An 11,699-nucleotide genomic window follows, 5' to 3' on the forward strand; every position below is an offset into this window, starting at 1 on the left:
TAGTGAATTTCGCTTGAAAAAAATTAAAATTTTTGTGAATTTGTTAAAAATATTCAAATTTAAAAACAAAAAATTTATTATGTTTGTATATATGAATTTATAGTTAAAAATTTAAATTAGTTGGAGAAGAATTTTAATTATTTGGAATGGATTTGATGTTTAATTTGTGAGCTAAAATAAAAACATGATTATTCAAATTTTTCTACAATTTATAAATTTTTCGTATTTAATTAAATTAAAAATAATATTTAATTTGTTATGTAGTATTTTAAAAATGACTTGGAATTTAATGTAATACTTTTTATTTATTTTTATTTTTTTAAATGACGTGACAGACGTGTCAGGCGTGACAGTTGACGTGGCAGCTAACGTGGGGAAAAGTGTGTTACACTCACCAAAAAAGGGTTTAAAATATTGTTTTTTAGTGGGTTCAGGGGTCCAGATGACAAACATGTAAGTAGAAGTGTCCAACTTACAAAACCGACATAGTACAAGGGTCTAGAAGGTCATTTTGCCTAAAAAAAAATCATTTTTTATATAAATAATATTCTTTTTTTTTTTTTTAAAAATCTCTATATATTATTATAAAAAATGAGGTCCTCAAATTTGGGAGCCTAAGGCGGGCGCCTATTTTCTTACAAGGTAGAGCTGCCCCTGAGATTGATTCGACTATAATTTCTACTCTTCTACGAGTTTCACGCATAGCAAGAGTTTAGTGCATACTTTTTTTATTTTTTCCAATAGATTTTCCTTCGATTATCTTCTTGTTTTCACTTGTAACATCTGAAAATTGATGTTCTTGAAACTTCAAAGTAAAAACTACACAAAAACTTGTGGCGGAAGGAGCCAAACACACTAAATTCAATTGATTTTTTGATAATTCTCAATGAATCTGAAATGATTGAAGTAACTTGTTTTGGAGCAAATTAAATTTGGATGAGGACACTATACTAAAAGACCAATATTCAGGGATGAGGTATTAGCTAATTCTAGTACTATTTTATCCCACCATTTATACTAATATGGTAGGATTACTACCTCATATGAAAGGTGAGATGAAATAATTCCATCAAATATTATGTACGTTGAAATATCCTACTTATTTCATCCCGTATATCAAACAACCCATGAACTACATAGAAAAAAAAGAGGACTTAAAACCCTTCATGAAGAGATATAGTCACGCAATTACTTAAAACAAACAAAATTCCCACATCGTGCATTTTACAGCTTTTGTTTTCTTTTTAAGACTTGTGTGTGTGTCTAGCTACCATTTTGACTGCAAGACGATGTGAATGGGTCGAGGTCCATCCATTGTGGTGGGCGAGGGCCCAGGAAAGTCCCCAGACCATTTCCACAGAGATATGGGCTCCTAAACAGTTAGCTTCAAGGTCTTAGGGAGTCCAAGCCCAATTAGATAGAATGGGCTGGGCTGAGACGAGGTGGAGCCTATGGACCCTCTGCTCGGGAGTGATATTGGCCAGTTATGACAGTCATTCATGTGGCCCCGTTTAGCTAGGCTAACTAAACAGGACTTACGCTCTTGTTGTCTCTTTTTTTTTGAGTTTTTTTTTGAAGCCTTAGTTGTTTTTCTCCTAAAAATTACAGATATACACAAATATAAGTTACATAATTACATAAAATCCCTAATTGGTAAAGTAATTACACAAATTCTATAATAATTACAAAAATTCCTTTATTTGGTAATTTCTCTCTCCTCGATATTATACATGTAACAACTGATTTTTGGCTTCCGTCTTTTACTCCCTAATGCTCCCATTATCAAGCTGATTTTTACTCTATTTTTTAAATCCCTCTTTTATGGCATACTTGAAGTAACCTCTATTTGTGGTTATTGTAAGTTATTTAACAGTTAATTATTTTTAATATTGTATTTCATTAATTTTTTTTTCAACTTTACCAATTCAGGGGTTTTTCGTTTTTGATTTTGTTTTGCATGTTCAAATTATAGTATTGTTCAATCTTATTCAAGTTAAGTAGTTCATTTTTTTGTTATTTTTCATATGGTACAAGTTAGATCTTTAATTTTCTTGTTTTGTAGTTCGATATAACAATACTGTTAAGTTAAAATAATGTTAATTGGTAATGGATAATCCTCCAAGTTTTAGTTTAGGAATTACTCAGTTAGATGTAACTGTAGAAGATATTCCACTTGGATTTGTACCTGCTACACTTGATGAACAAGATACTGATTGGGCAGAGAATCGTTCAAAGCACAGAAACGACCCCGTTACAATGAAGAAATTGAGGGATAAGGCTGCTTCTAAATCGAAGAAGTCAACTTCAAAAGCAAGTAAAAAGAAATTTGATGATTCCGACCGACCACATCTGCCGAAGGTATTTATTATGAGTGTATGTATAATTTGACATATGTATAATAAGACACAATACATTAGTGTTTCATCACAGGAATGTATAATATAGTTGTTCTGAAATATTATTCTAAAGGTTATACTTTCTAATAAAGTTGATATTAATTTTTGAAATGTAAAAGTTACCCTCATACATGTGTAGTTTTTGTTTATGTTTTGGTCTGATATAAATTGTTAGATGTATACATAATCATCATACATTTGTATATGTTGTTTAATTATGCTACTCTTTGAAAATTTTATGTGTATAAGTTACCCTCATACATGTTTAGATGTAGTTTCTTTTTAAGTATAATAAAAATTTGTTAGATGTATAAGTAACCATCATACATGTGTATCGATAGAATGGTTAGTGTTGGATTTTATTATACATTAAACAACTTAAATGTCAATGTATAAATAACCCTCATACATGACTAATAGTTGTTTAATGTGGGTTTGATTTAGTTAATGAATAAGTAACCATCATACATGTTTAACAGATAATATTAATTTTGAGATGTACAAGTTAACCTTATACATGTGTTAATGTAGTGTATGTATTGGATTGTATTTATTATACATTTAAACAGTTTACTTGTACAGTTATAAGTTACCCTCATACATGTAACGCCCCAAGATCCCATCCCGGGACATTACTCGGTGCTTAAGGCCACACGCGACCTCAAGCTAACCCTCTAAGCCTGTCTTCACTTCTATAACTCACTATGACAATAATGACGCTGTAATAAGGAAGAATAATCATGTCATGAACATACTGGAATACAAAGAAATACTGTCCTGTACAAACAAAATACTGAAATTCTGTACATACTGGTACTCTAGTCTGACAAAGCCTCTACTACATAAGACTGAGGAGCCAATGGGACAGATTCCCCAACTGACTCGTACTGAACTGAAAGGCAACAACCATCTATTCATAAGACAAAATAAGGGACATAGGTCCTCGAAGCATGAGGACTCACCAATTGCAGAAATATAGATGAAGGTACTCGAAGATCACTGTCGCTGCTGAGACTGAGCACCTGAACCTACATCACGAGGAAATATAGAACACAGACGAGTATGGGAATCAGTACTTGGGAATGTACTGAGTATGTGGGGGTGTATGCAACATTTTTAAATAATATTATAGATATAAAATAAAATCATGCATGCTGACAATAATGACTCTCTTCGCTTGAATTCCCTGAAACATAATTTCCATAAAACATCAATAATAATACGTGCTTCATAAATCTCATAAATCATTGGACTCAACTCAAACTCTTTGAATCATGACTTAGACTGACTCGGTAACTCAAGGAGCTTAGATCATTATGGACTTGGGAGTTTCTTATAACCGACATAAACTAAACCATGTGAGCCGTATGGAGTCCAAAGTTTTGACCTCCTAAGGAGAACCCCACATTGGCGGGAGCGTCGTACTCTTGCCAGGGAGTACAACCTCAATCTCGTTAGCACAATCTCATACTCGGCCTCTGGCCCACAATTATCAATATCAATCCTATGGTGGCACGTAGTTTTGGAAAAACACCATATTTCTCGCTCGGTGCTAAATACTCCTCCCAGACTCTGCTCAGAACGCGTTAGGAAATCCACCTTAATCAATATCAACTCATGGGTCTATCATAGAGACCAAAACATAAATATATCTCATCTGTAAATCATATACAACTGTAGATTCCTAACTCAACTCAAAATCAAAACAATCTTTCTCAACATCAAGTGTATTGCTCATCAAATCATGTTAAATGTCAAAACTTTAGGAAGACATCAAAAGACTCATTCTTGACTTTCAGTCCCAAATATCAATATATATATTCAATAATCAACATTTCATAGAAAAGCTTGAATTATGAAACTTATCTCAAATCATTTAGAAATCATCAATATGTAATAACAATATGCATCTCATGGCATAAATCGTCAATTTAAGAAATATGATGGTAAATAAATCATAATAACAAACTTAATCAACTCAAATCTCGTAATTCATCAATAAAGTAATTTGGGCGTAAACCCACTTGCAAAGATCATGAAATTCCCATAGTAAAAATCAATTCTTTGGGCACAAGAATGAAAGGATATTCTTGTTCAAGCCCCACATATCTTGGATTATAAATTTGAGAATAAGAGACTTGATTGGAACTTATTTCTAAGATTCTTGATGGCTTTGACTTGGGGAACTTAATTCTTGAACAACTTGGAGAAATCTATGGAAGATTCTTGAATTTCTTGAAGATGATTTGGATTTGGAAAAGAGACAACCTAGTTCTCTAAATGTTTCTTAGAAGAGATTGAAGAGAAAATGAATGACTCTTCTCTACTTGGATATATATATAAGACCAAAAGGGGCGGAAATGACTAAAATTCCCTTTTAAAAAGAGTTGAAAATTGCTGATCGGGGACTGTGACGGTCGAACTGACGGTTCGTCAGAGCAACTGGGACATTCTGCCTCGACGTGACGGTCTAAGTAATGATCCATTAGGAAACTGACTGTCCACTAGATCATCCGTCACTTGGGGGTCAGAAATGGGATATTCTGCCTCAACTTGAGGGTCCTCTTGATGGTTCATTAAATTTTTGGCGGCCCACCATTTTGGCCGTCGCACGATGGCCAGAAAAAAGGGGTTACTGACTTGGCTTGACGGGACAACTAACAGTCCGCCAAGGACTTGACGGTCCACCAGATCGACTGTCAAACCTGGGCGATTCCGACAACGCTCAGTAAAATGGCCATAACTTCCTCGTCCGATGTCGGATTTTGATGAAATTGGTATCGATGGAAATCTTATTCAATGCTCTACATGATAAAAAGTAGAAATTAGAGAAATAAAACATAATATAAACATCAATCACTTTGGAAGCCACCCCTATCCACTCAAAAGATAGATTTAGGCCTAAGGAACGATTGGAGTATTACAATATCTTCCCCTTGGAAACATTTGTCCTCGAATGTTGCCAGATAGGTCAAGAACAAGAGAAAAATGAGGACACACATCTGGAACGTCCCATTCGAAGGGCTTACTTTACTTTAAACTTTTGGGTACTGAACAGAATGCACGAATCATAGAGAGAGTAACCATATAAATGAATGCACAACTGAATTGAGGAAGAATAGTACCTTAGGCTTGATTTGAACTCATGGAGAAGAGATGAGGGTACTTGGATTGCATATCTGCTTTAGCTTCCCAAGTAGCTCCCTCGACTGATTGATTTCGCCATAAAACTTTAACCAAGGGAACTTTTCTGTTCTTTAGTTTTAGGACTTGATAATCTAAGATCTCGACTGGAACTTTATCATATGAAAGGCTATGCTGAACATCAAAGCTTTCTGACGGATCAACAACAACAGAGTCACCAATGTGCTTCTTGAGCATTGAAATGTGGAAGACAGGGTGGACAGTTGACAACTCTGCAGGCAACTCAATCTCATAAGCTGCTTTCCCAACACGATTCAACACTCTATAAGGGCTAACATAATGGGGACTAAGCTTCCCTTTCCTTCTAAATCTCTTCACCCCTTTCATGGGCGAAATTTTCAAGTACACCAAATCATCAACTTCAAACTCAAGAGCTCTTTTCATCATATCTGCATACAAATTTTGACGACTCTGGGCTGTCTTCAATATCTACCAAATCAACTTAAATTTCTCCATAGCCTCGACACAACATCAGGTCCAATCATGGCAGCCTCACCTACTTCAAACCAACCTATGGGTGATCTACACCCCCGACCATGCAAAGCCTCAAATGAAGCCATTCTAATGCTAGCATGAAAACTGTTGTTATACGCAAATTCAATCAATGACAAATGTTCATCCCAACTCCCTTTGAAATCAAGAACACATGCTCTTAACATATCCTCCAAAGTCTGGATAGTCCTCTTAGCCTGACCGTCTGTATGTGGATGAAAATCGGAGCTAAGATAAACTTGGGTGCCAAGACCCTTCTGGAAGGATTTCCAAAATTGAGAAGTAAATTGAGTACCTCTATCGAAGATGATAGACAACGAAACTCCATACAACCTGACTAACTCTTAGGGGTACAGCTTAGCATAGTCCTCAGTGGTGAAAGATGTATAGACTGGCAGGAAATGCGCGGACTTAGTCAACCTATCTACAATGACCTAAATAGAATCATGATGATGACGAGAAAGAGGTAAATTGGTGAAGAAATCCATGTTCACCTCTTCCCACTTCCATGTAGGAATGCTAAATTCTTGCATCATCCCATAGGGTCTTTGGTGCTCTATCTTAACTTGTTGGCAAGTTGAACACTTTTGTACGAACTTCGCTATATCCTTTTTCATACCATTGCACCAATAAATTTCCCGCAAATCGTGGTATATCTTGGTAGCACCGGGATGAATAGAGTATCGCGCGCCATGCATTTCAGCCATAATTCTCTCCCTTAAATCATCAACATTAGGCACACACAATCTATTCTAAAATGTCAATACACCATCTCCCTCTTGGGAGAAAACCTTCATCTTTTGGTCTTTGATGGACCCTTTCAGTTCAACCAAACGAGAATCCATATCCTTCTTCCCCTTCACTTCCGAAACTAGGAAGATTAAGAACTACTTTAAACCCAAACATTACCCTCAGCTGAGTCAAGCAATCTAACACCTAACCTAGCCAAACAATGCACTTCCGGGCTAAATCTTTCTTATCTTCTTTTATATGCGCTACACTGCCCATGGATAATCTACTAAGGGCATCTGCCACTACATTGGCCTTCTCGGGTAATACAACACATTCATATCAGTCCTTTAGCAATTCCAACCATCCCCTCTGTTGAAGATTCAACTCTCTCTGAGTAAACACATACTGGAAACTCTTGTAATCCATAAAGATATCAACATGAACACCGTACAAGTAGTGTCTCCAGATTTGTAAGGAAAAACCACAACAGCTAATTTAAGATCATGAGTTCTTCTCATGCGGTTTAAACTGTTGGGAGGCATAGGCTATAAGCTTACCTTTCTGCATCAACACGCACCCCAAACCAACTCTCGAAGTATCATAACACACTGCAAAATCATCTACACCATTAGGCAGGGTCATCATAGGGGCTGAAGTGAGTCGAGTCTTCAACTCCTGAAAACTCTTCTCACAGGAATCTGACCACAGGAATTTAAATTTTTTTTGGGTTAACCGGGTTAAAAAAGAAGCAATAGAAGAAAAACCTTCCACAAAACGACGGTAGTAACCATCTAGGCCCAAGAAACTCCTAATATCAGATGGAGAGATAGGTCTAGGATAATTTTTCACAGCTTCTACCTTTCAAGGATCAACTCGAATACCTTCAAAAGAAACAATATGACCCAGGAAGGCAACGCCCTAGCCAAAATTCACACTTGCTAAATTTAGCAAACAATGGATGTTCTCTAAGGGTCTGCAAGACAATTCGAAGATGATCTGCATGGTCGTTTTTATTTTGGAAGTACACAAGAATATCATCTATGAATATAATAAAAAACATATCCAGGTACTGTCTGAACACCCCATTCATAAGGTCCATAAAAGCTGCTGGGGTGTTTGTTAGCCGAAAGATATGGCCAGGAATTCAAAATGACCATAACAGGTGCGGAAAGTTGTCTTTGGAATATCACGCTCTCTGACTTTAAGTTGGTGATAGCCGAATCTCAAATCTATTTTCGAGAAATAACTGGCACCTTGCAGCTGATCAAACAGGTCATCAATCCTGGGAAGAGGGTACTTGTTCTTGACTGTGACCTTGTTGAGCTGATGATAGTCGATGCATATGCATAATGAACCATCTTTCTTTTGCACAAATAGAATGGGTGCGCCCCACGGAGACACACTGGGCCTTGTGAAACCCTTATCTAGAAGATATATGAATTTCTCTTTCAACTCCTTAAGTTCTGCGTGGGTCATACGATATGGAGGAATAAAAATAGGCTGCGTATCGGGAAGAAGATCAATCCCAAATTCTATCTCTCTATTGGGAAGTACCCCTGGAAGATCTTCCGGGAAAATATTAAGAAACTTATTGACAACACTTATAGACTGAATAGTCAAAGTCTCAGACTCAGTGTGTTTAACTCGAACCAAATGATAGATATAACCCTTAGATATGAATTTCCTGGCTTAAATGTAGGATGTAAAATGACTCTTGGGAGCTACAGAATTTCTGGACCACTCAAAAACTAGCTCATTGGAAAATTGAAACTTGACTACTCGGGTACGACAGTCTATAGACACATAGCAAGAGTGAAGCCAATCCATACCTAGAATAATGTCAAAATCAACCATGTCTAGCTTAATCAAGTCTGCAAACATGATTCTGTTAAGGACAGTGATAGGACACTTCTTATACACTTGCTTAGCAATAACATATTCACCCATTAGTGTAGAAACTAGAAAAGGCTCAGGAATCTTTTCAACACTAATTTCAAAATTCACAGCCACCAACGGAGTCATATAAGAAAGACTTGACCCAAGGTCCATCAATACATACACATCAAAATAAAATACATAAAGCGTATCAGTAACAACATCTGGTGAATCCTTTTGCTTCTGGCGGGGTGGTATAGCATAAAAGCGACTTTGGCGTTGACCACTTGCAGTACTAGACGAGGCACCCTGAGGAGGAGTAGGGCAAACTAAAAGGGCTGGAGCACTAATAGCCTGACTCTGGGGACGAACATCACAACTCCCCTATTTGGCATATGGGCAATCTCTGAATCTGTGGCCCAAATTACCGCAACCAAAACAACCCCTCCGATCAACTAAGCACTCACCAGGATGGTCCCTACCGGACTTCAGATATAGGGGAGAATGAGGTTTGTTACTCACACTGTCCTGGGACCTGGACATAGTAGACCTATTACCCTGCTCCTGCCTGATTCTGAATAAGGGAGCACTGGCTGATGAAGGCACTGGCACAAGTGAACGGTTCTGGGACTAAGGGCAATTCCCTCTACAAAATCTAGTCTGATCATACCCCTGCCTCTGATCAACTCTCTTATTCCCTCTCTCTCTCTCTCTCTCTCTTTTACCTTATCCGCCTCAATCTGCTGGGCATGTATCATTAATCTAGAAAGGTCCATGTCCCTATTAAGCATAGAAGACCTATACTCTTTCACATCATAACCAGATACACCAGCCAAAAACTTACTCATACTAGTTCTAGAATCAACCATTATACCGGGAGCATACTTAGATAATTGATTGAACTTATGACAATATTTCTTAACTATCATGGAGCCCTGTCTCAAGTTCATAAATTATTCTATCTTCGCTTCCCTCAGCTTAGGGGGAAAAAATCGGTCTAAGAACGCATCATGGAACAACTGCCAAGTCATGGGAGTGGCATCCTCCCCTCTACTCTTCCTCCACATCTCCACCCAATCATAAGCAACATGTTTCAAGCGATAGGAAGCTAACTCCACGCTTTCTTCTTCTATTACATGCATAATTTGGGTGATCTTCTTCACCTTATTAAGATACATCTGTGGGTCCTCACCTACCCTTGACCCATAAGACTCTGGCGGATTTGTCCGTATAAAATTACGAACCTGAGCTGCCACTGAATTACCTTCTTGTGGAGGTGGAACTGCGGCCTGAACATTGTCCTGAGCATTGGCGGTAACTGCCTGGGCTAGCGCTTGAAAAACTGCCTGGTATTCAGCATAGGACACTGTGTCACCTAAAGGATCAACGGGTTGAGGTCGTTCATTATTTTTGCGAGCTCTACGAGGAGGCATTTTCTATCATAAGAGAGCATGAATTAATAGCAGAGAGAAACAGTCATAGGCACGATCAACTTCTGAAAGAAAGAAATGACTTTTTACTAAAACATCCTGTAGCCTCTTGCTCATAGATGTGGCGCGCTACACACCGATGATCAAGACTCTAAGTGACGTGGCTTGTCAGACTCCCTAGGACTCTTTGAACTTAGGCTCTGATACCAAGCTTGTAACGCCCCAAGATCCCATCCTGGAATGTCACACGGTGCTTAAGGCCACACGCGGCCTCAATCTAACCATCTAAGCCTATCTTCACTTCTATAACTCAGTATGACAATAATCACGCTGTAATAAGAAAGAATAATCATGTCATGAACATACTGGAATACAAAGAAATACTGTCCTGTACAAACAATACTGAAATTCTATACATACTGGTACTCTAGTCTGACAAAGCCTCTACTACATAAGACTGAGGAGCCATTGAGACAAATTCCCCAACTGACTCGTACTGAACTGAAAGGGAACAACCATCTATTAATAAGACAAAATTAGGGACATAGGTCCTCGAACCATGAGGACTCACCAACTACAGAAATGTAGATGAAGGTACTCGAAGATCACCGTCGCTGCTAAGACTGAGCACCTAAACCTACATCACGAGGAAATATAGAACACAGAAGAGTATGAAAATCAATACTTGGGAATGTATTGAGTATGTGGGGGTGTATGCAACGTTTTTAAATAATATCATAAATGTAAAATAAAATCATGCATGCTGACAATAATGACTCTCTTTGCTTGAATTCTTTGAAACATAATTTCCCTGAATCATCAATAATAACACATGCTTCATAAATCTTATAAATCATTGGACTCAACTCAAACTCTTTGACTCATGACTTAGACTGACTCGGTAACTCAAGGAACTTAGATCATTATGGACTTGGGAGTTTCTTATAACTGACATAAACTAAACCATGTGAGCCGCATGGAGTCCAACGTTTTGCCCTCCAAACGAGAGAACCCCACATTAGCAGGAGCGTCGTACTCTTGCCAGGGAGTACAACCTCAATTTTGTTATCACAATCCCATACTTGGACTATGGCCCACAATTATCAATATTAATCCTACGATGGCACGTAGTTTTGGAGAAATACCATATTTCCCGCTTGATACTAAATACCCCTCCCAGACTCAGCTCAAAACGCGTTAGGAAATATACCTTAATCAATATCAACTCATGGGTCTATCATAGAGACCAAAACATAAATATATCTTATCTGTAAATCATATACAACTGTGGATTCCTAACTCTACTCAAAATCAAAATAATCTTTCTCAACATCAAGTGTATTGCTCATCAAATCATGTCAAATATCAAAACTTTAGGAAGACATCAAAAGACTCATTCTTGACTTTCAGTCCCAAATATCAATATATATATCAATAATCAACATTTCATAGAAAAGCTTGAATCATGAAACTTATCTCAAATCATTTAGAAATCATCAATACGTAATAACAATATGCATCTCATGGCATAAATCCTTAATTTAAGAAATATGATGGTAAGTAAATCATA

The 11,699-nt window shown here is 37.3% G+C and overlaps 1 protein-coding gene across 1 annotated transcript; it reads right to left on the reverse strand.

Annotated features, from left to right (window-relative positions):
• Positions 1 to 9,083: 9,083 nt before the first annotated feature.
• Positions 9,084 to 10,132, reverse strand: LOC124898037. The gene is made up of 3 exons (XM_047411653.1): positions 9,944 to 10,132; positions 9,425 to 9,538; positions 9,084 to 9,329 (listed from the first exon to the last, which is right to left on the reverse strand). The coding sequence occupies exons 1-3, from the start codon at positions 10,130 to 10,132 to the stop codon at positions 9,084 to 9,086; spliced, it is 549 nt and encodes a 182-aa protein (XP_047267609.1).
• Positions 10,133 to 11,699: the final 1,567 nt, after the last annotated feature.

The sequence above is a fragment of the Capsicum annuum genome, chromosome 4 (genome assembly GCF_002878395.1).
Source record: "Capsicum annuum cultivar UCD-10X-F1 chromosome 4, UCD10Xv1.1, whole genome shotgun sequence".
NCBI classification, from domain to species: domain Eukaryota; kingdom Viridiplantae; phylum Streptophyta; class Magnoliopsida; order Solanales; family Solanaceae; genus Capsicum; species Capsicum annuum.

Bases quoted from the DNA above. Each gene is read 5' to 3' on its own strand.
- LOC124898037 (XM_047411653.1), bottom strand. From the start codon at position 10,132: ATGCCTCCTCGTAGAGCTCGCAAAAATAATGAACGACCTCAACCCGTT. The intron at 9,539-9,943 runs GTTCGTAATTTT...AGTATGAGTAAG, and splicing joins GTAATTCAGTGGCAGCTCAG to TTTTTGGCTGGTGTATCTGG. The intron at 9,330-9,424 runs GTAAAAGAGAGA...AATTGCCCTTAG, and splicing joins AGCAGATTGAGGCGGATAAG to TCCCAGAACCGTTCACTTGT.